This window comes from Haemaphysalis longicornis, unplaced genomic scaffold (genome assembly GCF_048455015.1).
Source record: "Haemaphysalis longicornis isolate Haplotype H1 unplaced genomic scaffold, Haemaphysalis longicornis Haplotype H1 scaffold_9, whole genome shotgun sequence".
In the NCBI taxonomy this organism is placed as follows: Eukaryota; Metazoa; Arthropoda; class Arachnida; order Ixodida; family Ixodidae; genus Haemaphysalis; species Haemaphysalis longicornis.
This window is the reverse complement of record NW_027526460.1, coordinates 29,687,505-29,714,856: the sequence shown is the minus strand read 5'-3', so window position 1 is coordinate 29,714,856 and position 27,352 is coordinate 29,687,505. Positions and strand designations below refer to the sequence as shown.

Sequence of the window (27,352 nt, the reverse complement as noted above, 5' to 3'; positions counted from 1 at the left end):
TATTCCCTTCGTGTAGATTTGGATGGATACCCTCACATTCTAGCACGATGTGCCGCATAGTTTCTGTTGCTTTTCCGCAGACCACGCATACCCCATCATTTTGTGAATACTTCCCCACAAAACTCTTAGTTCGCAGGCAACCTGCTCTAGCCTCAAAAAGCAAAGCACTGCCCTGGGAATTATCGTAGAAATTTTCCTTCCTGATGTTCATCTTCTCAGCCCTGTACATCTCTAACGACGTTTTGGCTTCCATTTTTTCCCTCCATTTATTCGTTTCAATCTGCCTTGCCTCTTTTTTGGTTACCTTGGCTGTTTTGGATTCCCCACTGTTCTTTCCGTATTTCATCGTTAGTCTTCTAGTCTTTCTTAACCACTGCGTGTCCATGCTTTTCAAGTATAGGTACCTAAAAACCTTAGCTGCCCACCTTCGTTGATCCATTGCCCTCAACCTCATCTCAAAGCATATTTTACTCTGAGCTTCTCTAACTTCAAACGACGCCCAGCCCATATCTCCCTGAACTGCTTCGTTAGTTGTTTTTCCATGCGCGCCTAAGGCCAGACGTCCTACCGTTCTCTGGTTTACTTCAAGGCGTGATAGAACGTCTGATTTTAAGCAGAGTACAGCATTCGCAAACGTGAGACCCGGAACCATTACTCCTTTCCACATTCCTCTTACTACTTCATATTTGTTATACCCCCACAGAGCTCTATGCTTCATTATAGCTGCGTTTCGCTTTCCCTTAACCTTAAGTTGCTCCTCGTGAGTACTTAAGTAGCTATCCCCTTCGTTTATCCACACTCCCAAATATTTATATTCCTTGACTCTAGGTAATTCGCCTTGCTGGATAGACACTACGTCGGTGGTAGCGTCATTGAAAACCATTATTCCTGATTTTTCTGCACCGAAATTTAACCCGAGGTCAGTGGCTTCCTGGCCGCAAATATTTATTAGCCGCTGCATATCGGTTTGGTTATCAGCTAAAAGAACGATATCGTCTGCGTATAACATTCCCGGAATATGCTGTTGTACCACTTCGCCTTGCAGCATATGGGTTAGGCTAAACCCTACTTGACTTTCTTCCAGTTTCTTTTCTAACCCTGCCATGTAAAGCATGAACAGTATTGGGCTCAAAGGGCATCCCTGTTTCAGTCCCCGATGGATGTTGACCTGCCGGGCGCATTTCTGTCCTTCCCAAGTAAGGTGCACTCTATTGTCTTTATCGATTGCTATAAGGAACTGTACTAACTCGTCATCTAATCCCTGGAGTTTCAACATTCTCCACAGCCGTTCTCTGTTTACGTTGTCATATGCCCCTTTAATGTCCAAGAACGTAATCCATAGTGGTCTATTCTGTGCTTTCGCAATTTCAATGCATTGCGTTATCACGAACAGATTGTCATCCAGTCGCCTGTCTTGTCTAAATCCATTCTGCAGTTCCCCAAGTATTTCATTTTCTTCCATCCATGCTTGAATTTCTGATTTTATCGCCTGCATTACGAATCTATACACCACTGACGTTACTGTGAGTGGTCTGTATGACTCAATACTGGCTTTGTCTCCTCTGCCTTTATATATTAAATTCATCCTACTTTCTAACCAGTCCTCTGGTATTTGTTTGGTCTCTATTACCTTATCTATTGCCCTCATAAACGATTCCTTACTTTTAGGTCCAAGTAGGTTTATCAGTTGCATTGGTATTCCGTCCGGGCCCACTGCTGTCTGAGGGGAAACCTTTTGCTCTGCTTTTTTCCAATCAAGGTTGCTCAAACTTATTTCCCTTTCCGCAGTCTTTTGTGGCGCTGATGTTATCGGTCCAGGTTTCCCTACCACTATTATCCTAAACTTCTCACTAATCACTCGATGAATATGCGCCAACGCGTGCTCTCCTTCTAAATGTTCCCCCTCCTCATCAATCAAGAATTTTTGATGGTTATCGTTTTTTGAGCTTAGTGATTTTACATGGTTCCAAAACTTCTTGGATGCGCTTTTGTCCTTCTTCCGTATTTCTGCCATCCATTGTTCGCTTTTCTGCTTGACCTTCGCTTGCACCATTTTCTGCACTTCTAGTTTTTTCCGACGGTAGACATTCCACTTTTCCTTCACTACCTCCGGTTCCATACTAGTTCTTTTTGCTTCTCTATGTTCTCTCGACGCCTTTCTTCGCTGGTCGATAGCCTCTTTTATTTCCTTATTCCACCAGCTTCTCGGCTTTCTCTTCCCTTTCCATCGGTTTCGTTCCTTTTCTTCATTAATGTTACCCTTTATGAACGCAATTATTTCATCGTAATCCCAATTTTTGCCTGGGTATTTATTGATTTCATCTTCCAATCTATCAGCTATGATCTTTAACTGCTCATTATTCAAATTATTTCCTCCTATTGTACTTATTTCTGCATTTGTCCGGGTTTCGCCTCCAAAGTGCAAGCTAAACCGCTTGTGGTCGCTTCCTAAGCTGTCTGTTCCATTTTCATCTATCCTCATTTCCCGCAGCCTTCCGTATACTGTCTCGGATACTAAACCGTAGTCTATGCTGGACTGCCTGTTACCGCTTTCCCACGTTATTTGTCCGTCACACTTGCTTTCCGTGTTTACTATTACAAGCCGGTTTTCCTGACATAGATCTATCACTAGAGAACCGTTGTGGTCTGTGTATCCATCCAAACCTTCTATATGGGCATTCATATCTCCAACTATGATTATTTCGCCCGAATCTTTGAACTCGTTTATATCTCTTCTCAAACAGTTTACCATTTCCTCATTTTCTTCCTTAGCACTACTTCCGGTCCACAGATACACCACTCCTAACCATGTATTTTTCCCCTCTATGGTGCCTCTAACCCATAGATGCTCTTTACAACTTTCATGCACTCTCTGCCAGTCGGTCCCTTGTTTAATGAGCATGCCAACACCTCCCCCTTTCTTCATTCCTGTGGTCCTGTTGCAACCTTCCCAGACATAATTGTCTATGATAGGTGGGGCTTCTAGGTCCCGGAGGTGAGTCTCGGCTAAAGCGTACACGTCTATTCCTTCCCGTTCAAGTTGCTTTTGAATTTCCACCCACTTATCTGGCTTTCTGCCTCCCTGCATATTTATGTAGCTGATTAAATATTTATTGCATTTGTTTTTCCCTCTCCGCTTACGGGGTCTGTTTTTGTCGTTTACAGAGTTGTTTGCTCCATTGTTTCCACTTAAATGGCCTCTGTCAACGCTCTCAGTTACGTCCGTAGTTTCTCCGTTCAGCTCTAGGCCTGGCTGCCTCCCCGCGTTGAGTGTGCATGTGTCTCTTGCTTCCCCTTTGTCTCCTAGTTTGCCTTCCTTAGCTGCGCGGGGCCCCCTAAAAAAGCTACCGCTCTCCCACCTAAGCGCCACCCCACCTCGTTTCCTAGCCTGGGGCTGAAGTGAATCCCGTCCCACTGAAAAGCTTGCCTATGTCCGATGCTGCCCACTACCCTGCTCACGTCTATCACTTCAAGCCCAAGTTCCCTGCCGCACCTCACGATCTCGCTGTTAGCAGCGAGTACTACCCGTTCGGTGTGCACGCCCTGCTTCATCACCTCCGGCACGGTGCAGACAGCAATGCTCACATTTGGGGCCGTCGCCCGCAGGTCCTTTACCCCCTTCGCTATCTCCTGGCCAAGTTTACCCTCCTCTCCCTTTAGAACATCGTTAAGCCCCGCGGCAATCACCACAAGGTTTCTAGCTTTACTAGACAAGGCCAGCTGCCCCTTCGCTGCAGTCATCACCGTCTGCATCGTTTGACCTGGGAAACACCCCACCTTCACACGCTTATCCCCCTTTACCCTTTCCACTATGGCAGCGCCGCTCCTCTTCATGTTAGAGTCACCCGCAATGATTACCACGCTATCATCTGCCACGTGCCGCTCCTTACTGGTACCCGGCTTATCGGCTGGCAAGCCGGGTACCTCCCCCCCTCCCCCCTCCCCCCCCCACCTCTAACATTTTTTTTCCCTTCCACTCACCTTCCGAAGCAGATCCTCAGCCTTGGTAACGTCCAAGTCCCGAGCTGCGAAGAATGAGCCCGAGTGCGGCGATGTAGTCAAAGGGAAGGAGCATTCCGAACACAGTGTACAATTGAGAGAGAGAGCGAGAGTAAACTTTTTTAAATAACAGTAAATAATCCGAGTGTAGCCATGTGCTATGTGACTGTACGCGGTATAGAGCCGCCAGAACGTCCCTTTTAGTGTCCTTGGGTCTTCCGCTGTCTAGAGGCCTAACTCTCAGTGACGTGCTAGGCCCTTGGACGAACTCTAAACGAGCATCTCGAGCGACAAAAGCTCTACTGTCTTTCCTGCGAAGCACAGGACTTGATCAGACTTTTTAAACAGGACTCTCTTAATGAGCGCGTCATCTTCATCACAGTCATTATCATCATCTCTTCATCGATTTCATTTTTTTTATACATCTGGTGTAGCAAGCTAGGCGCCTTGGCCAGGCTAACCTCACCAGTATCATTAAATACTATTCTCTCTCTTTCTCTCTCCCCATTTTAGGACCCCATTGGTGGTGCCAGTTGTGGCGGCTCTTCCCACCCAACAAAGCTGGCCGTCCGCGCTGGAATAGGACAGTGCGCTTTTCCATCGCTCATGAGAGAGAGAGAGAGAGAGAGAGAGAGAGAGAGAGAGAGAGAGAGAGAGAGAGAGAGAGAGAGAGAGAGAGAGAGAGAGAGAGAGAGAGAGAGAGAGAGAGAGAGAGTAAACATTTATTTCTGAAAATTGGGTGAGGGTAAAGAGGGTGTTAAAGAAGACGGGCAAGGGCGGCCATCCTAGTCCGGTAGGCCACGTGCCACGGCCGCTGACCTAGCCCGCTCGACCAGTGCAGCCTGGTCCTTGAACTGGCCGCTGCGCAGCACGCACTCCCACTGCTCGTAGGTTGGTTGGGTGGGGGGGGGGGGAAGGGATAGTAGGGCACTGCCACACCAAGTGGAGTGTTGTCAATGGGGAGTTGCAGTGTGTGCAGTTTAGGGAGTAGGTGGTTGGGGATATGTGGTGTAGATGTTGGTGGTTATAGAAAGTGTTGGCCTGTAGGCGCCGCCAGATCCAAGCGTCCGCGATGGGAAGGGAGGGGTGAGGTGGTCGGTAGTAGCGGCGGGACTGACGGTTGTGGGAGAGTATATCGGCGTAGGTGGGAGGTAAAGGCTGGAGGGTAGGAGGGCCTAGGGGTCCTACCGGGCATCCCCTCCGACAATGCCCGGTAGGTTAAGGCGCGGGCAGTGGCGTGAGCCACCTCATTCCCGGGAAGAGAAGAATGCCCTGGGATCCATACGAGACAAATGTCCGGTAGACGGACCAGGAATTCTCTCTATATTGGAGTTCTGTTGACACTCCTACACCATTATATATAGGGTGCCAGGTGCGCTACAAAACTGACACAGAGAAGAGCATTGTACGGTAGATACGAGGTATTTAGTCCGGTGTGGGAACGCATTTGCTTGCTGCATGCTAATTGAGCGCTCCTGAGCATTGATTAAGGATTCCTGGGAAGGAAGATAAACCCTGCACTCCAGCCTGCGTTACTGAGTGATTTTGTGGTAGGTGAGCAGCAGGCTAGCAGTATTTATCCGTCGTGGTGTTTGGTGAGTTAGCTCTAGCGTAGTATTATGGACGGTATTATTGCTCTGGAGGATCGAATGGGCCGGAGTTTAGAGTATTTTGACTCCCAGATGAAGCGGACATTGAATGAAATTGTTTTAGATATTCTTCAGGGAAAGTAGTACCAACATGAATGAGGCGTATTTCGCTCAGTGTGCGTACCTGTTGAGGACGTCACGGTACAGCCTACTCACCTCGCAGCCAGCGTAGCAGGTAGGCGTCGGTGAAGAGCTCCTTTTGCCACACGTCCCGGACGGCTGCCTTCAGCTGCGTTTCGGAAGACAGAGTCGATGTTTTCAACTACGGCTGTCATCACAACATATCGCGTTTACCAATTCGTAAAAAAATAATAATAAAAAAAAACGCCTCGAAAGGCGGGCAGATTGCACCGGAAAATTGAGGCGCTGAACATTTACAAAGTATGCGAAAACGAACAAAGTGTCGACAGTAACTTTGGGCTACGTGAAAAATTGAAATTTTCAAGACCTGCACCGCACAAAATTTAATTTCAAATTGTTATGACGTCATTGCGTAGTTTGTAAGGTGATAGCGATGGGCGCCTGGACTACTGTTTTATTTAGGCTTCAGATATGAACTAAAGGCTTCCGCAAATGTGAAATAAATCGTTACGCGAGTTGAACTATACGCCATGCAGTCACAAATAAGAGGGTGAGAAGTGTCCTTCCTGCTCAACTGTACTTCTACTGTAAGGAATCTACTGTGATATAATTTCTCTTTATTTTGGCCTGAATGCCCTCTGTGACATTACTACACTGCTGGCTGTCCATCCGGTACTAGACCTATTACCCTTACTGGCTCCGCTCTTTAAGAGGGTTCAGCAGTGCCGGCCTCCCGTAGACAATAAATGGACACTTTCAGAAGCCATAGCGCGCCTAATATTTTGCCTAACTTCATGCGGTTAGTATCAACTTTTTCCGCTGTCAAAAGCGGGGGGAATGTTGGGGACAGATTTTTCATCTAGGGCCTTGGTTTTTTACAAACCTGTAAGAAATATGAGCAAAAACTTGGGTTTTTGGGGCGCCTGTGTTTCTGCACGCCGCATTGAAAAACATCGCCTAATATCGAAATTCTGTTCGCAACATTCCCTCCCTTTGGCTCTTCTGATTGCATACATGCCGGTAGAATTCATCTGAGGCCCATAGTTTTAGCGCTAGGCTTTCTGGAAGTTCCGCAGCTCGACAACGCCTCAATCAAATTTCCCACTCAATCAGGAGGAAACATTATTAGGGTCTACCACTGACCGAGTACACGCTGTGGTCCATTTTTCCCTTTCAACTTTGTTAGCGGAACGTTTAAAGGTAGTTTCAGGAAGTGACAGAAAATCTTGCGTTCGGGGCACGCATTCAATTAATCTGAATGGGCCTTTCCATGGTTCGAAAGAAAGCAAGAGCGCATCAGACAAGACGAACAGAGAAGTATAAAAACACTTGCGCAAGTGTTTGTCAATTTCTCTTCGTGTTCCGCCTGATGCGCCGGTTTCTTTCAAACTTGTGTATTGATCAGCCCAATTGTTCTCGCTCTTGTTTTAGGCGTTATTTTCTGGTAATTACTGGTGGCATTGCTGTAATTTTTACCAATTGTTTTAAAAATTTTTCGGACGTGTCGATTTAAAATTGCAAACAATTCAGTATTTATTTTTCTTTACTTTTTCTGTACATTTTAACATTGAAGTTGCTGTTTCACAGCACAAAAGTACACGAAAATATTGATAAACGATCATACATACGTGCAAAAGCTTCTTTGATAACTGAATTTTTCCGTTTTCTGGAATGTTTGGTTTATTTAGGAAAACGGCTAGTTCACGGCCGCCAAGGCATCCAACGACGCACTATTTTATTCATTTATTTGAAGTGCTCACCAACAGTGCTGTGCCTTCTCGGGTTGGCACTGTGTAAATGAGGAATATAAGGCATACAGAGAGACAACACATAAGCAATGGTAGTAAATAAAAAAAAATGGGCCGCATAAATGTGTACGTATACGGGGTGTTTCAGAGATACTAAGACATTTTTTAAAGAATTGTATTTTGGAAGTAAAATTGCTTTTCTTGCGCTAAGTGATCAGGGGCCGTGGCTGGTGCAGAGTGCTATTTAGGGTAATATGTATCTTGACTCGGTTAATTACTGTTTTAGTCATCCCAAGTTAGGTGCTTGGTTGTAATGATTGACTTGTAGAGGATCATGAGTCCATCTCGTATCGATTATTACATTTCCGAAATTGTAACTGCGTGCAGAGGTACAGCGCTCAGAACCGCAGCTCACCAGATGCGCGCAAAGGGCTCCGGGCGGCAGCTGAGCGCCGCAAAGCTGCGCCCACATGTCATGTCACTCGGAGCTGTACGCGTCACACGCACGCCGCGCTTTATCTTCTGCTCAAACACAGGCAAGGGACACCTGAACAGCCGAAAAGCATTTGACAGCCGGATTTCTAGATTACAACGTTCCTAGTCTGTGTTACTTTTTTTTTCTTTTACAATATTAGCGCATGGATCATGACCGCCGCACGCAAACGGCGGCAGGTCACGGGGGCATTCGCCAATCGTTATGAGATGTCGCATTAGGGTGGACGAGGAGGTTCCAGCGGATGATGAACCCGACGCCGCTTGCCTCGTTTCTGGCAGAAAGATAAATCCCGCGTGCGTGTGGCGTGTACAGCTCCGAGTGACTTTAACTAAGCCTTTTATTTTAAAAAAAATTAGCTATGCTTTTCTTGTAATGCTAGAGTGCTGGCTTCCCTTTTTGTATACGAGTATAACGCAGGGAGTTATTACGTCAAAACAATCTTCGGTCGGCCCGTGTGGCCATCGAAACAATAATGATAAAAGAAGCGCTCCGACATTGCGAATGAGCGTCTTGGGTTACTGTATTACTGGGTAGCAGGGGATATACCCCTGAAAGTGAAGTTAGGGAGGGCATGTTTTGGCCCAAACGGACAACCGTTGGACCACCATGGTAACGGAATGACTACCTTGAAATGAGAATAGAAAGTGCCGATGACCGATAGCGCTATGAACGAAAGAAATGAAGAAATTACGCGTAAATGAGTTATTCAGACAGACCAATACAGGAGCAGTTGGACTCCCACGGGCAACGCCCTTGATAGGCTGATCATACATACATACATACATACATACATACATACATACATACATACATACATACATACATACATACATACATACATACATACATACATACATACATACATACATACATACATACATACATGCATACATGCATACATACATGCATGCATACATACATACATACATTCGTACGTACTTACGTACATTAACAAATTTAGGAAGTGTGGACGTGTTAGTAAAAATAGAAGAAAGTGCGATAATCTAAGTACACCGGTACCCCATTTCGTTAGTCACATTTAGCTCAGTGTATAGCATATAACTTTAGCGTTACGGTAACGTTTACCTAAGCTGTGACGACGCATTGCACTTGTTACATGCGCTTTCGTCGTTCCGTAGTATTTGTGGTCGCAATAATTTGTTATATTTCTTTACAAAAATAAACAATAAAGCAAAACGCCCCAAGTAAGTACGCTGCGTAAGATTCAAAGCCGTCTATATAGAACATGTTGGTACACCAAACACGAACAAAACGAACGAGTAGAGAAATCACCATTGTTAAATACGGTAAGATGAGGTCATAAAAGAGCGTTCTAGGTAGAGCCGTGGCCTGTATACTATCCGCCACACCCGGTTTCCCGTTTTGCTTCTCATGCTAAAACACCGGGCAGCTAGCCAAATTGGATTGTCCAAGAACTCACAAGTCGATGCAGCAATGGCCACAATCACTACCGTTCGAACCACTATGTGCGTAGCTTAGATTGGGCTTAACCGCTTGTATAATAGTGTGATCGGGAAAGTGGTAGGTCTTCTTGTTTGGTGATTTTTTATGACGAAATGTTATCTCGTCAATACTACGGATAATCGTGTACTTCTAGTTCAAATCTCATGTCGCATTGTATCAAACTTTTCAAAAGCAATACAGCAGTGATGAATTCCAACTAAGCCGTTTAATTATTCGAGGAATGTTATAAACGATGTTATCTGGAGGGCGGAAAATATTTAGGAAGAAATTTGCTCAGAGTACAAATATGTTTGCATGTTAAAAGCGGGGCGGGTGACAACTTTAGGCACCCTTCTTCACCTACAAGAGCTGATAAAGCTGTAGTTATCGCCAGAACAACGCCGCACAGCGCTATTTGCTCGCCCGCAAGAAATGTGTTATCAGTTTCTGCTCTGACATTGGTGCGATTTTCTCCATGCGTAACACTCGCAATAGTCGCTGCAGGAATTGAGCACGCATAAGTGGGAGGGAATTCTCCTTGAAGAAGTCACGTTTCGTGGCTTCCGCAGAAGCGCAGCGAACCAAGCTTCTATAACGGAAACGGCAGGATCCACAACGAATGCTGAGGGAAGCCTGTAGCCCAGTAGGTTCACACGCGCCCCTTGCCGCCGAACTAGCTGGCTGCCATGCTCTTCTGTCGGTCGGAGCACTGTAACCGGCGCCGTATATGCTGGCACGAAGATGAATTGTGTTTACGCGCTGTCGTATTTCTATGTTCTTACCTGTGCGCGTAGTTTGATACCAAAGGTTTAGGAAACCTGCAAATACATTTTGTTTCGTCTTCTTAGACGCGGTAGCCTTATCTGGGAGTCGCAGGAAATGAATCTAGCTTTTCATTCGCACCACGAAAAGCACCCTCCTCGTCCTCTTTCCAAGTCGCCGACTTCCTAGTTCTCCAGAAAAAAAAAAAAAAAACAGAATGCAAAAACGCAAAAAGAAACATCTGGGCCAAGTCATGCCAGTATTCATTCCGCACTAATATCTGACATTCTTGGCCACGATCTTCGGTCGTATCAGGGAACGCTCGCGTCATCGCACGACCGAAGCATGCCTTCATCGGAGCTATATTTCCTTTCGTGCGGCGGAATAAAGCATGCTCCGGTGTCCTGGTTGTTTTTACACTGCTAGATTGCTGCTACCTGAAGCAGCTTTTTCGGGGCGATATGTGATGCCATCTATGAAGCGAAAAAGTGCGAATCTCAGTTGGCGCCGAACTGCTGAACATATAATAGCCCTGTCACGCGACAAATCTGATGCAATTTGAAGCGAATACATTAGCTATAAATGACATTTAGTCTGGCCGTGCGGCTGTGCACGGCCAGACTAGAATTGCTGTGTCATTTGATAATGATAGCAGTAAACCTCGTACTTTTTTTCAACAAAAGAAATTTACTTTTGGGATGAAATAGAAGTTTCAAATGACATTCATATCACAAGCCGAGACAAGTAAATAAAAAATCCGTACACCTGTGTGGCAGCAATCATTGAAGAGCTTTGCAAGTGTGTTATTTAATTTCTTTTTTACATATAAAATGACACGCAGGAAAAAATATTGATTTACTGGTAGATTTTAGGCACAGTGCTCCACAGTTTATTACTACACTTCCCCGTTCAGTGAGGGACCTCTGCTGTCGAGGCTACTCATTCGATTCGGAAGCTAATGCGAACGTGTTCCCCGAACTCATTCACTCACAGAATGTCATTAACGTAAACGTCATTTGGCATTCTCGTGTAGCTCCAAACTAATGGCATTAACAGCTAGTGCCATTGCTTCTAAATTTCATTAGATGTGCTGTGTGACAGAGGTATAAGCAATCCCTCAAGGTTCTTCGTAAGACCGCCGAATTACCCTACGGATGCAAACCACGTCCTGGAGGCCTACTGAACTCATAAGACCGCGTCTGTAATCCTCACTACTGTAAACGTTTAGATATGGTGAATGTCACGGTACACACTGCCCCTTTTTTAAAATTATTCATTGAAGTAACCGGGTGCCAGGACTTTTGAATTTTGACTAACGTTGTTTATGCTCGAACTGTCCGCATCAAGAAAGCACTTGGCAAACTGTTTTGATCTCTACGTCTGCACAAAGATACACGGCCGAGGTCCTACTCGTCGCAACGGAATGGGGACCACTGAACCTCACGTAGAGGAGGATCACCAGTCTCCTCGCTCGCGTGAGGAGCGGAGCCTTAATACGTCCTTCCCACAAAAGGATGCAACTTCCCCGCCCTTTGAAAACCTGCGCAGCAATTCCACCAATATTGCACGGCCATATTATTTCAACGTATCTAAATTCCCGTCCATTTCCGTATCCTGTCGTCGTCGTCGTAATCGTCGTTCGTCTCATGTAGTCACGGTACTAAAACACCGGGACACTCGTTTACGCCTCGCGATAAAGAGCTTCGTGCTTCAAAAGCAAGAGACTTTTACACACACAGAGAGAGAGAGAGAGAGAGAGAGAGAGAGAGAGAGAGAGAGAGAGAGAGAGAGAGAGAGAGAGAGAGAGAGAGAGAGAGAGAGGAGAGAGAGAGAGAGAGAGAGAGAGAGAGAGAGAACAATTTTTCGTGTCGCAAGGGCTAATTCGGGGGAGGGGTGGTACCGAGGGAGGAAGGCCCTCGGTGACTTTGGCAGCCCGGGCGACGATGGCATCTTGCACAGCCGAATCCGAGCTACCCAACAACGCCCTCGCCCGGTGCTCAGCGTCCCGCTGTTTATCTCTACCTCCCACCGGTTTTATCTCTGTCGGCAAAAACGTACGAGAATACACTTATACACTGCATGCTGCGCCCTTCCCCAGGTATCAGTTTAGCGGAGATGACCCGGGATATTTTTTTCCCATGTCGGCACCATATCCGTCGGAAGCGGGTTTTTAATCTCATCGGGCACATGGTGCGTTCGCATTAAATATTTGGCGCTTTCTTTTCAATTTACTGCAACACTGCTCCCTTAGCTACATCCCGGATAACGTCCCTTATATAGGCGGTACGCAGTCTCAATTCCATGCTACCAGGGGCTCGTACAGATGCTTTTTTCCGTGACGCAACGGCGTTTATACAGTGCCGAGCGTTGGAACACCAGAAATGGCTTGCAATCTCGATCCTGCTGACGTACAGCTAGGCCAGGGGCAAGATTGCTAAAATACGTGTTGATCGCCGCGCGTGTGACGACCACAAAAACACCAGACGGACGCTTCAGTTTTGCTGTTTTAATCCGACGTCGACGTCTGCCGCAAAGCTGACGACCTTGTATACGGCACAATAGACAGCTCACGGGAGAGGAACCCCGCGGCCGGAAAAAAAGGCCCCTCGCGCTATTACGAAAACGAAGGCCGTCCTCATGTTTACGTATACGAGGGCCTGAATATCAAGTCGGCGGAGGGCGATAAACAAGTTGTAGGCTGGAAGGCTTAACGTAATACACGGAAGAGTGGCGCGCACTTGAAAACCGGCTGAGCGTGGCATATTTGCAGCCCGCCTCGAAACTTAGAACATTAGTTAGGCTTTCCGCAATAACTGAGATGATGGACATCCAACTAACTAACGCGGCAGTTCAAATAAGCCACAATTTTTTAGGGGCGAAGCCACTTAGAGGCTCGGGCTGTTGGTGTCTCCTGTCGTCGTCGTAACTGTCGGCTCATGTAGTCGCGGTACTAAAACACCGCGTCACTCGTTTACGCCTCGCGCTGGAACGCTTTGTGCTTCAAAGACACGAGACTTTTACAGCAAAGCTGCATAACTCTACCCCGAACGGTTTCATCTCCGTTGGCAAAAACACCAAGACGCCAAGAATACACTTATACTCTGCATGCTTTACTCCTTCCCAGGTTTCACTATGGTGGAGATGGCCCGGGATTGTTTTTGTGACAAGAAGCCTCGAGTCATCTTTCACGCTGAAGTGCCTGGTAAAACTTGACTTCTCTTGCCCCGATGCATAGCCTGATCTTAGTTTCAGACCGGATGTAGTAATTTAACTATATACAAAGAAACAAACACCGAATCCGCCAGGACAGTCGCATATTCGCGATTTTTAGAAAGCATTCGGGAAAGGAATTCCGACAGAGAATTAAGGTGGCGACCAAGAAAAGAGATCTCTGCAGTCGGCTAAATCATTATCTTTAGGCTGTACTTGCCACTCAGCTCTTGAAAAGCTCTCTTTCCACACAGTACTCATTGCACAGCCGTCCTATTCCTTATTCAAGGGCTCTTGAAAGTAAATGCGGCGCTTGTCTCGTTCCACGGCCACGTGCGCTCAAGGTCGTCGTGGAGCATGGAGGCTATATATTGGCGAGGTCGTTCACCAAAAACGGGTTTGCGGCGGCAGGGACATCGGCACTTAACAGAGTTTCCGCGTGCAACGTTCAAATGCCTCTGCATTGATTAGTGCGAATCGGGGAACGACGCCCGTCTTGTCAACACTCTTTTTCTTGTCAACACATCAACTGGTAACATCTCTGGCGCTTTTTTAGAATGAATGCCTGCACCCCCCCCCCCCCCCTTACCTTAACTTGTGTTATGCTTGCGTATACACTCAGTCTCATTTGCATAGGTAACTACGGACGTTGCGCACACCCTCGGGGACCAAGGTAACCGGTTTAACTGAGAGCTATCGATTTGTCTGACTGCAGTGCTGCTTGCTCAACACGCATACTTCACCGCATACAGCACACGATGATTCCAGGTTTATAAATCGGCTCTTCTATCTCACACAGACGCAGAATGCTTCGTAAAGCTCATCTTGAACTGTCTATGCCGCACGTAAGGGTTAAAATACCATCTCCTCCGCACGTACCGCGCCTTAACAAAACCGAAAAATCCTCGGGACACTTACATGGCTTGAATGCGAAAACACTATGCTGTCCGCTGGCATTGTACACCTGCTGCGCTTCGGTATTGTTGGCTTGCTCGCGGTTGATCACACTTAAAAAGCGCAGAAAATGGCAGTACACCCGATGCCGAAGCACTTTTCATCCCGAAACGCCGACACCTTCTACGAATACCAGACTGACGGCTTCCTATGGCGCGATATGGGGGCCACCAGGGGCTCGCGCTTGTTTTTTTCTTTTTCAGTGTTTCATTAAGGGCAAAGCGCTTTAGGGGCTGGGGCTGTTGGCGTCTCCTGTCGTCGTCGTCGCCGTCGTCGTAATCGTCGTTCTTCTCATGTATTCACGGTACTAAAACACCGGGAAACCCGTTTACACGTCGCGCTAGAACGTAACGCATACTAAAAAACAACAGGGACACTCGTTTACGCCTCGCGCTGGAGCGCTTCGTAACGCGTACTAAAGAACACCTGGACACTCGTATACGCCCCGCGCTAGAGAGCTTCGTGCTTCACAGACATGACACTTTTGCAGCAAAGCTGTATACCTCTACCTCCCAACGGTTTCATCTCCGTTGTTAAAAACGGCAAGGCGCCAAGAATACCCCTATACACTGCTTGCTTCACCCCTCACGTGGTGTCACGTTAGTGGAGATGGCCCACGATTTTTTTTTTTTTCATGTCGGCACCATATCGGTGGGAAGCCGGTTTTTCATCGCATGGGGCACATAGTGCGTTCGCATTAAATATTTGTCGCTTTCTCGCACTTGGTTTGTAGACGGTCGGTGACATCTAGCGCTGACACTTGCGTTAACTACAGCACGGTCGCTGGATGAAAGGCGCACACTTCGCGTGCGCTCTCATCCAGCGGCCGTGGCTACAGTCTGCGATAGGTACGCATGCACTACGCAGCCGCAGCGCTTCCGTCAACGATAGCAGCCTACGAAGTGCGTGAAAAACGATATCTCCAGCTCCAACAGGGGCCTGCAGACCCTTCCCCTCAGTACGCCACAGCCGTCGGTGGTTAGAGGTTCGCATACGAGTCATATAAAGCCGCTCTTCGTTGACAGCCGAAGACATTTAAAAAGAAAGGTGTCGGCGCAATGTAAGGGACGATTCGTTCTGACTGCTACGGTCAGTGGAATGTATCAGTGCCATCCATGCGCTCTCAGAATCCCGGGCTTAACTGATCTTGAGGTCGGGTTTTGTGGATTCTTTTTTTTCCCTTCTTTCTGCTGCGAAACCACTCGAGCGCTTGCTTCTCCCTTGCCCTCAGTTTATGCGTGCGTGCATCGAGGGCTCCATTTGGACGTTCTCATCTCACGGGCGACACCGCGGCGTTCACTTGCCGCCTTTCTCTCATAGTTCGGGGCAGATTAGTACGCGGGCTTCTCTGTGAGTTTGTTTTCGCCAAATGCCGTGTCAGTTAAGATCAAGTTGTCCACCATCTTCTTTCTTGGGATACATTTTCTTCGTTTCATTGATTCGTGAAGCTATGAGAATTTTAATACAAGTATGCGTCACGATCAGCGGGATGAGGAGATTAAACGCAATAAATATATAGAAGAGTTTAATAAAGATTTTAGAAGCCGGAAGGGAGTTTTCGAGGCTTTATAACCTATCGACTCAGAGCACAAAATTCGCAAACCTGTTCAATTTACGTTTGTAATTCGGTTATGTTCTCGCTCTTTATTGTTTAGGAATGACTATTCCCATGTGGCTTACCACTCCACACGATAGCTAATTGTAGGCGCGGTGATGTGTACAATGTCAAGCTTAATGTACCATGCACGGACGGAGCCCGCAAGCACTACAACGTGTGTCTCATTCCGAATTCGTCGGTCCACCGGTCGGTTAAGCGGCAGCCCTTCATTGTCAGATCGTCACCTCGTTCAACAAATAAAATTCTTTCGCGCATGCACTGTTCAACGCAGAGTTCGGTGAACGTTTAGAAACGTTTCACCCACCCCAACCGTTAAAGGAGCTCAGCTTGGCGCACAACCTTGGAACTCAATTCACAGTGGCAACAGCCGTACCAACTTCTAGCGGTGGCAAAATCCAAAGTACCCTCGTACCCGACGTTTCATGTATATTAAACAGCGATGCTAACCCAGTCTACATTAAGGCGCTTTCTCGGGGGTGACTTCACGAGCTTGGACTGTAGGTAAAACAGAAATTCGTTTCCTCCATCACATCTGAACCTCAAGACTGAGCTTAAAATCCCTTGGACGCGTAAACGTTTCGTACGAGCAACCCGCTTCAAATGCGTCCCCACCTTAACCTCAAGCACGTAAATATCTATTTCTCAGATCGGGTTGATTCGAAGCTTTGATTTCGAATACCTAAGGCAGTTCATGTGTGTAAAAGAAATACCAGGCCTGCGCAGCATCGGGTGCTAATATTTAACGGGCACTTTTAGCCGTAAAATGTAAAATATATAACTAAAAAAATTTCCGGAAAACGCTTCGTGCGTCCTTATGAACTACCATGAAGTTAGACAGCTGTCCTGGCGAAGACCTTACCAAATAAAAACCGAAGTTATCCGTAGAGGATCTGACCAGAATATGCATAAGCACACATGTTCGACAATGTAACTCGTTCAGGTATTAGTGAATATTTTATTAACGTGTCGAGGATAAAAGCAGCTAGCATTGAGACGCAGGTTCAGAGGGAGCTTGCATGAAACAAATGTTTATTTTGGTCATGCACCCAAAACAATATCAGTTGGGGATGAAAGCGTGGCAGTGGGAAAATGACGACGCAGATTTGCAGTCTGAACCTCACACAAAACTGGATACGTCAACCGATGTCATCAACCTGACTTCACTCATTCAGCAGGTCACAACCACTCACTCCTTCTTGACCTCATCTGAGGTGGTGAGGTGGAGCTCTACCTCATGGGGCTGTCATTCTCTGTTCATGCTCCTAGTGAAGTCTCAGCTCATGTGGAGAGGTCAACTCATGTGGCATTTTAATTTAAATAAGCAGCTTCTGCCGTGACAGCCCGGACTCATTCCGCCTATTATAGAGCCGACACCTCAAGATCACTCGACAGACGAAATTCTTCACACGAAGGTTAAATAACCGCCTCTAGTCTACAGGGTGAGTATGTACTTGGAATTATTTACACGAAACGCAAACGGCAACATCTAGTCCACAAAAAACACCCTGTAGTATACCACTGTCTGTAAGCGGGGTACGCAGATACATTGACCGATAGCGTCATAACTTGACCCCTTGGGAGTGCTCGGACGGCGAGTTCGTAAACAAAGCTGGGCGACCCGTTCGTGTCGACCGGTTTCGTCGCGCGCTCGCTAGAGGTAGACGCCGGCGGCCACTTGCCTGGTCCAGAGCTCGGCGCTCCTGCACGTCGCTTCCCATGGCTTGCCCTCGACGCTGCGCTGTTACAACTGCAGAATGCGGCGGCCTGGCATGGCGTGACAAGGGGCACTCCAAAAGCCGCGCATCCACTACTCGCCCGAGAAGAACGCTCTCCCTTCGCGAAATGTTTACTGGATGCGCCCGCCACCTGTCGACGCACCGAGGAAGCGCGCCAGGGTCAGTTGTCCGAGGATAACCTTCGGACCCTTCGCGTATCCAGCTCTGCATCGACTCATTCAAGCGCCTGTTTTCGGGAGGCTACGCGCTGGAACGCGAAGAGAAAGGCGGCGAAGGTAAACAGACGATTAAATGCGCTTGAGGACAGTCTGCCGCCTCCGTTTCTGCGTCTTGTGCTTCGGCTGTTGCCTTGAGAAAGGGCACTCACTCGTTCTTTAGTTATTCACGCTGGCCTTCTGACACGCATCCGTCTTGTACGGGTTTATTAAAGTGGTTCGCTAGGTAGCTGAGTAAGAGAGCTAGATAGCAGCTAGGACAAAATCCTTGGTGATAAAATCTGAGTAGCATGAAAGACGCCTCCTTTTCGGTTGTTTTGATTTGCATCTATATTGGAACGACGGGTGGGGTATCGCGGCTTGAGAAGAACAAGAAAAACAACAAAAAAAATAACCGGAAGTGCGCAATGCATATAAACTGTAGCGGATAAAACACACAAAAGCAAAATGCATCTCACGGGAGGAAAAGTACGCCCGTACCCAACCTCCTCACCGCCGTTCTGGAATCAGAATGGCATTCAGATTGAAATTCAGTGACACACGCGCGTTCGTTTTGGAACAGCCATTTTGCATGCAGAGCAGCGCGGGGTCCTAAAAACAACCAGTACCGATTCAGCGGGGAGAAAACGCGTTGGCAATCTTTGTTTTATTCCTGAAATGACTGAGTTGCTATCAATCGGTGAATCGTTATTGGTTTGATTAAGTGATTGCTAATTTAATGACGGTTCTTATCGCAGCAGTCGCAATGGACAATGGAGGAACAGACATTGGACTAATCGTGGCCCCCCTTATACATATCACCCAACCCTACCTATCCGAACGAAAATGTGAAGGCAAAATTCGATGTGATCTCTTGGGTCATTTGTGCACTGCTTTGTGTATATAAATGCAGTGAAATCTCACTGTTTTTCACGGGAACCGGAAAATAAATCGTATTATTCGAAAATCGTATTATCCAAGCACGTTAAAAAAAGAAGGAAAATATGCATGCTCCGTCAGCAACTCCCTTTTATGGAGCAACATTAAATTGAACGCTGAATTTGTGCTTCCCTTTCTTCTTTTGAAGGTCTAGGAGTAAATTCTTCTAAAACGCACAAAAAGAAGTTGCCGGCATTTGTTACTTTGGTAAACACTGCCTTGTACGACAATCCGTGTCGGGCTGTAAATCGGAGAAGGCAGCCTCCGGATGCTTGAAAGTTTTGAATACCCAAGGAGAACGCGATGTTGTCAGCTTTTTCGCGTAGGACTGACCCGTCGAAGTTCATTCCTGTCGCTCTAACTTCCTTGAACCATGTAAGCAGGATGTTTTCCTCTTACTAATGCTTCGCACCTCGCATTTGCTTTACACCGGGTCCAAAAACTTGCAGCTTCTTTAGAAGTTACTCTTGCTGACCGAGAAAAGTGTTGAGCATTGACACTGGCAAAGCGAACCCTCTCGCCAATTCCACGCGCTTCCTTTTCGGGTTCTTTTCGAATTGGCGTACAATTTCCACTTGCGCGTTGCATTTCTTTGACGTTGTCAGAAGACAGGAAACACGGCCGCGCATAGCAACAAGGCAAAAAGAGAACAAATCACTGCGCAGGAAGCACGGTCCATGGAGATGTCGGGAAGCGAAGTCGCGCCTGCCGCGAGCATTGCGCGCCTTCTTCCTTGATATGATTTGCTACATGGTGTGGTGCATCGCCTGACTTATCGTCAGACTTGCATGGAGCGTCCACGCATTGAAGTAGTGTTTTTGCCGCAAAACCCGCGCTTCTGCTCCCTCAGCGTCTCTGCAACGTGCAAGTTGTGGATTGTTGGAATGCACGGTTTGAGCGAGCTAGTATACCGAAGAATGAACGTACGATTACTAGAAATGTCGGTCGATATCCGCCTTCGCGATCGCATTGTTACGTGGTGGAACAACGATGAGGCGAACCATGATTGATGAAGCAATGATTTAATGGGTGTCAACTATCCTGCGAGCGCGGCTATGTCCCACGATGTGCTTCAGCTTCTTAGAAGGTGGGCAAACATGGCGGAATGTGTAATTGTCAATTTCGTCTCTTCCTCGTGACATTTCCTCCCGGTCAAGGGCGACCATCCCGGTCGAGGCCGCGGTGATGGGAAGAATGCGATGAAAACAAGCGATGCGATTCAGTGAACAGTGAGGTACTTGACGCCACGCTGGACGATGATTTCATGGGTGATGTCTGGTCCAGCTATAGCGATGTCCTGAAGGCAGCGACGAAGCGTCATATGTACTCGGAACCGTATCGGACGAGAGGGCTGGGGACACGGTGTCATCGGCTCGTCTCGTCCGGTCTCAACTCGTCGCCGCTGGTCTTTTCACGGGCTAAAGATACGAGGCGGGGAACGTGGTCGTTCGGGGCTGGTCGCGGCGAGGATGGGGCTGTCCGACATGGTCCGCGTAGCGTCGACGATCGCGGTCAGGCCGACAAGGTGCAAAGCTTGGGACAGGATGGGGTACCCTGCACACTCCACCAAAATGTTACGTTGTGGAATAACGATGAGTCGAACCATGATTGATGAAGCGATGATTTAATGGCTGTCATCCGTCTTGGAGCAAGCACGGCTATGTCCGACGGTGTGCTTCAGCTTCTTCGAAGGTGGGTAAATATGGCGGCATGAGTAATTACCCACTTCGTCTCTACCTCGTGACGCTATTATCCAATTTTCGGCAAAAATGTGGCCGTAATAAACGCACGAAAATGCATGCATGATTTCTAAAGGACGTTGGGCGGGAACGAAAAGTAAAACGTACTAGGCCGAAAAACGTAATATGCTGAATCGTATCACCGAGATTCCACTGTACATGCATATATAAATGGAGCAGCCCATCCTCACAAAGAAAAGGCTTAGGGAAAGACTAAAAATCAATCAATCAATCAATCAATCAATCAATCAATCAATCAATCATAAATAGTTGAATCAATTATTCGGAGTACCCTGTGTAGTCATACCGAAAAATATTTGCTTGCTGCTTGCTACTATTCTGACATCCGCTCAACTACGTACCATAGCACCAGGTCTACTGGTACTGGTAACGCCCCCTGCCCTAACACTCGTTCGTTATTCTCCAAAGTGCTGCGTGCTACATACTCTGCCTGAAATAGTTGCAGCCAGGGAACGTTTCCTAGAAACGCTATTACAACAGCGTTGTAGTCGAAACGCACACAAGACAATGTTTAATTGAAAATATGCACGGTACCGTTGACACACCGCAATGCCTCAAATAGCTGTGACCACTAAGCCGGCTCCGATAAAAGCTACTGGAAAAAACACTTTGTAGTTGCGTCTTTTCAAGAAAAAAAGCGTTTCAATTCGACACTTGCCATCCTCTCTTTCCTAATGTTTTTTCGTGTTCCCGTCGCCTATACGCCTCGAGCGCGGCCTGTAGGGGCGCCACTGAAATCCCTCTAGCGGCCCGTTTCGAAAGCAGGCGCGGGAGTCCCCGGCCAGCTCCCCCCTGTCGCCTTTGCTTTTGGGGCTCGTTCAAGACAGCGATTTACCGTTTGTCCGCGTTCGAAATACCGAATAACGTGGAGCAGGCACTCTGTTTGCAAGCGTGGTGTGTTCACGAGAGTATAAACGTTTATGACGCGATCTTAGTGAGATGTATATGAGCGCCGGGCGTGTGTCACAGGCCGGCGTCCCGAAGCCAGCATTTGCATGCAGCTGATTGCAATTCCGCTGCCCTGAAATTTAGTGGCAGTGTCTCCGTAAGCAGTGCTTCCTCCAATGGTCATGCAGCGGCCATACACAATATGATGTAAATCGACTTTGTGCACTTAGAAAATCCAGCAGAGCACTCATACCTGACAGCACGCAACTTACGCCTGCCAGTATCACATATCAGATATTGATCAGTACCATGAACAAGCCAATGCGGCATAAATTTCACAAACATTGTACCAAAGGAGTACGATGGATAATGCAAAATTACACTCCGGAGTCAGCACACGACAAATTTAATGCTGTGTCGTCTTGTCCCGAGGTCAGCGCTCGCAAAGATTCATCTGATACATTTATCCTCACAGAAGCGCGAAGATGGTTATAGAGTAATCCGCGTTCGTGACCGACCAAACTCTTCTTCGAAACATCATCATATGACACAGGGAGACTGCAGAATCTAGCATAAACCGAAATCAGAGACCCTTATCAGATACGAGACTCTTCCAACGAGCCCGTGTGTACGAGATTTTGGCGCACGTTAAGGATCTCCAGGTGGTCAAAATTAATCCGAAGCCCTCCACTACGGCGTGCCTCATCGTCTCCGTTTCGTCGGCGCGTTAAACCTGCAATCAATCAATCAACTCTTCCAACGACACCTCGTATCGCTTGTGAACTGCCTACCCTGTATTCTTCAAAAAATGCGTCCGCCGAGTGATCAGCCATTCGTTGAAGGCGAAAAACAAACGAAAAGTGAACACGCAGCTTGTGTGTGCGATTACTAAAACGTTCATTCGTTGATTTCGCTCCGCATTTGTAAACAACGATAGTGAGCGTCCTCCTCCTCACCCCCCCCCCCCCTTTGTCTAGCGAAATAGTGCATTTCGGATCTAGTTGGTCTGGTGAATACTACCTTGCTCAAACAAACGTCTTTAGCATTTCAGAGGCTGCACTCGGTTTTTTTTTTTTCGTTGCCGTACGACTATTCTATTTATTCCTGACTTGCAGACCATACATAAGGCATGAGTGGGCACAGATCTGACACTGCACAGCCTTTGAGTGTACTTAACATTTTCGCGTGGCTTATACTCCCATAAAAGGCACATGTTTTTGTCAGCTATTGGGTTATTACATCCCCGAAACATATTTTTCTACGACGTACATATTCGAAGCAAAGCCGCATTTGTTGTCTGAGCTGCAAAACGAACCAACCTCTTACAGTGTCAATATCAGGTGTAAACGAGGCGACAATAAATAGAATTCACTTGTGCTGACGTGTTCGAAGGTGACAGCGGTGATATGCTGCTGCCGTCGCCGACGCCCGCAAGAGCGACCAAGAAGCGCGCAGAACCGCCTCCCCGGGCAGCTCTTGTTGGCGTTAGAGCGCTCTACCAAGACGCAGCTGTTTTTTTTTTTAAGTGCCCTAAACGTGCAGTTAGCTTACAGACGTCACCATAACAAGTTGTTCAGTGCGCGGAAGGGCAAAGAGAAGCGAAAGAGAACCAAAACACTGCATGACCACCTATCAGCCACGCAGCGCTAATCCCGCAAACGCCGCGGAGAAGCGGCGGCAGGCGGCGCAGCGATCGCGAATCTCGAGGCGTATAGTGTATTGGTACACAAGGCCTATCCAAAAAGTAATACGTACTGCCTTTCCTTTATTAGTAACACTATTTTATTACCGCTACTGTGCCACTAATACTTCTGCTATTATTAATTTGAAGGCATTAGGTTGTCCTTTGAACGAAAAAAAAATGTGGTTGATCGCTCTTTCATAGGAATTCGTAAAACACGAAAGTGAGATGTGCCTTCACAGGATCAGCTGCATGTTTATTCTGCATCGGTATGAACTTGCACATCGCTATTTATATTTCGTCGGTATGGCACCATCAGACTCATCAACATAGACACTGGTTGCACGCGCCAGAGCACTGCTTAAACCCGAATGAAACCACACGCGCTCGCAAACCATGTGAACGAAACCGAACGGGTTGCCAACGAATCGTTTGGTGAAATCGCGGTCCTGTGCAGCGAAAGAGCATGATTTGCGGAGCTGTCCTGGGGGTGTGCTTGCCGAGCGACAACCTGCTGACGCGTCGCTTTCGCAAATGTGCGACCACTGCGTCTTTACTCCGTGGAGCGTACGGCAGACGGTTGCGTTGCGACGAGCTCAGCTGGCGCCAACTGTCGGCGCTCATTAGCATCGTGACGCACTACTTCGCTTCACCTCTCTTATATGGCAGCTCCATCGAAATAGAACAGGTCATAGGAAAGATATATGGCGCGTTCGTACGGCTGGCAGCGCTTCAATTCTTAGCGGTGTCGGTAAAGCACCTGGCACCTCCCGTTGCGGCGACGGAGCACCCGGCTTGAATCCCGCCGCAGCCGTGTTTTTCTGGCGATGTCATTTCCATGATGGATATTACGTTAGTCAGATTTCCGGCATAAAACACTTTCGTGTTAAAAAGCAGGCGTTTCGTGTGTGTAGCGGCTCCTCAACTACCACTGACTGCGACGCATTCCCTAGCGCGTGCGTCAGAAACAAACCCAAACAAAAGCAACGCGCGGGCATCATCATCATCATCATCATTATTGTAAAAGGTTGGAAACAGCTGGGCCGACGACACCGCACTAGCCGTTAATGTCTATAACAGATCAGCCAGTTCGATTAGCATACTATACTCTGGGGCAGCTTTCTGTGGCAATAGAGAGAAAAATACGCGGGGATGGGTGAAGGGGAGCTCACTGCTCTGTGCTACTTTCCAAAATAGTTCATGGCAAACTGGTTTCGGTTACAGTTTCGGCGTGACAGATACACATTTGCTAGAGTTCATTTCTTCGCATGAGCTCCGTGGTTGAGCGCGCTGAACCACGACCACCATGCATGCAGGCATAATGGCTTCTCCTTCTCCACGCTTCATTTGTTTGTAAACACAAGCAAACGCTTGTACTGGAGAACTTGGTCCAACCGTGACCGATATCGTATTACTCAGTATAATCCAGAAGTGAAGTGAATTTTGTCAGAGCTGCAGTTTTGAGGGCATGCGCTGAGTTGTAAACTCTTCTGGGGCTGAAATCTGGGCCCTGCCACCACCGACATGTGTAGCGTGCTTACGTAGCGAGGGCGCTGTATAGCGAAAGAGCAGCACGCACGCACGCTTACGCACACGCTCCCTTACGCCAGCAAGCTGGCTAACCGAACAAATTCTGGAAACGACGGAGAGTCCCGGTTGCATCAGTCTCACTCGGGCGCACACTTTGCAAACCACTACCTTCGTTTGTTTAGACAGCTTTTGCTTCTCAAGCTTCTTAAAAATTGTATACGCAGAATGAAGTGGAAAGCTACCGAAGGCCGTTGAATAGGACGCCATATTTTTTTCGGAAGGGAACCTATGCGACGCCAGTGGCGAAGGCAACAAAAAAAAAAAAAAAAACCGAGAACCTAAAAAATGATGCTCTCTGTTTCACATATTCTGCCTAGTAATTTGGTGGCATTATTGATCCAAGGCCAAAGCATAATAAATGTATATTTTTATTTGCTTAGGTTAGATCCAGCCAATTATATTTGTTGAACTACTTCCCGCAGCGCAGCGAAACGGCGTGGTTTGGCTGCGTAGCCTTGACTGCACTGCCGCAGAAAGTTGTCCCCGTGTGTAGAGTTGCATCAAAGTTCAGTTTTGCACGTCGAGTTGTCTATCTCTTCTGTGGTCTTAAACCTTTTGATGTTTTTCAAGGGATAATTGAGGTGCCGTATTTACTCGATTATAAGGAGGGCACGATTATCAGGCGAGGGTGCAGTTTGGAAACCTATATATATATATATATATATATATATATATGTGTGTGTGTGTGTGTGTGTGTGAGTGTGTGTGTGTAGCGAATCAGAAAATGGGAAATGATGGGATCAGTGACTTAGACAGAATAAGGGTTGGCAGTCAAGAAAACCTCGGAAAGCAAAGGGGGGATGTGTTACGTCATAGAAAGAAATGAATTTTTTGAGTCAGAAAGAAAGTGGTGAAAAAATGCCTGCCGGGTGGGATCCGAACCCACGACCTCCAGAATACCGCTCTGGTGCGATAACCACTACGCTACCGGCGGAGCTGTTTCCCCACCACTTTATAGGGTATTTATGTTAAGGTATTTTTTGCTTCCTGAACTTGGGGGTGGTAGCCAGCGCTACTCGGACTACTCGGGGTGAAGGGGACCTTCTTTTTTAACCCCTGGGCCGCGCATTGTCAAGCTGGAGCAGCTGGGTAAGGCAGACATGCGTGAACTACACAAATGGTCACTAGAAGCGTATTGTTTTGTTGTTATCGAGAAATCAGTGCGCCAAATGTTTATTGAATGAACACCCTCGTTTATTCGCTAGGCAGCATGCGGTGGGAAAATGCTATCCGCATAAGCTTGCAGCTGTGGATTTTAACGAGTTACTTCGGCTCTGTTGCTTAAGAAACGGAGGGGAATTTTCCCACCAGAAAGTTTTGCGATCCGTGCATTTCCGATGTAGCCGCTCAGTTCTTTCGTTCGCGGCACCATATGCATGCTGCACGTTTTCACTCCTGACCTGTGCCTGCCGTGAGGCAATCGACAAGACGCATTTTCCTGAGCCTCACCGTGCGAAAACACGCGTCGTGCGTTGGGGGAAAAGACAGTGCAACAGGTAAAAAACATTGCCTGCTTGGCGGCGAGCCACAAATGTCGATGCACTCCTCTGTGGCGGCCTTGGTCGGACGAAGTTGCGGCTGCGTACTGCGAACAAACGTTGGTCCGCGCCTTTACGAGGCGTCTTAAGAGGCGGTGATAATGTCGACAGTCCGCAAACTCACCGCATTGCGATGTGACGATCTCCGCTCCACTACTTCCTTTTCTGGTCGGTGAGCTCTGCTCTGTATGCGCGGCGTGACGGCATTCGGTTACATCTTGACGCCGGGCATACTTGCACGGCTGTTTTCTTGCAGGATGAGAGGAATGTGGAAGCTTCAGTGACTGCAGCATCAATCGCCGTGCGGGCTGATGACCGCCATTCTATCACGACGCCAACTTTCCTCGTCAGCAGCCTAGTAATATTTTTTTACGAAGGTCCCTCCCTGTGACCTCTGAGCCCCTCATATCACCCGTCAACCGAGTTTACTTCCCCCTTATTCCATTAATGCTGAAGCAACCCCCCTTTTCCTTCCCGAATTTCTAGTTCCCAACCACGGGATATGTGTGTTCTGTTAAGGGGGCCACGTGTTTTAAATGCCTCACATTAGATATGCTCATCTCGAATTTCTCCTTTAACCTTGGGCCGAGAAGCCCCGGCACGAGTTTTGTAATCCGGTCCCTTCCATTCCTTAAGGCATCCCTTCTCCCTCCTCATAGGCCTATATGAGGAGGGAGGAGGGATGCCTTTAATGATGAGGAGAAGTCTATATGCTATTTCCTCACAGTTTGCTAAGTATACGATATAGTTTCCTGTTAAAGCGATTCGGGAAGCTTCATGTTTGTGCTGCAAAGCTGAAAACCGCCAGTAAGTACTGACTGCGTGTTTTTCCTAGTAGCCGCAAGAGTAAGCTACTGTTTTATATTCCATAGTTCTTAAATTCACTCCGTTGTTTATTTGTAATTAACCTATTTCTCTCGCATGTACCGGTTGCTTACCGACTGCGTCTAGGAGAAAGCGATAGTTATAAACTTCTTTCAGTACCTCCTTATCTAGGCTGGATTGGAATGTTTTGCATTTCACAAGGTTTAATGCGCAAGTGAAG

General features: G+C 47.4%; 2 protein-coding genes across 8 annotated transcripts in view; one reads left to right on the top strand and one right to left on the bottom strand.

Moving 5' to 3' along the window:
* The window catches only part of LOC144151428 (SEC14-like protein 3), a 64,455-nt gene extending 46,635 nt beyond the window's left edge, over window positions 1-17,820 (bottom strand). The window contains exons 1-3 of the mRNA XM_077682476.1: window positions 17,661-17,820; window positions 5,805-5,877; window positions 3,982-4,025 (exon numbers count right to left, since the gene is read on the bottom strand). Coding sequence (XP_077538602.1) covers window positions 3,982-4,025; window positions 5,805-5,877; window positions 17,661-17,699 — 156 coding nt within the window. The 5' untranslated portion in view covers window positions 17,700-17,820. The remainder of the gene's footprint in view (window positions 1-3,981; window positions 4,026-5,804; window positions 5,878-17,660) is intronic.
* The window catches only part of LOC144151427 (SEC14-like protein 2), a 273,494-nt gene that overhangs the window by 24,958 nt on the left and 221,184 nt on the right, over window positions 1-27,352 (top strand). The window lies entirely within an intron of this gene.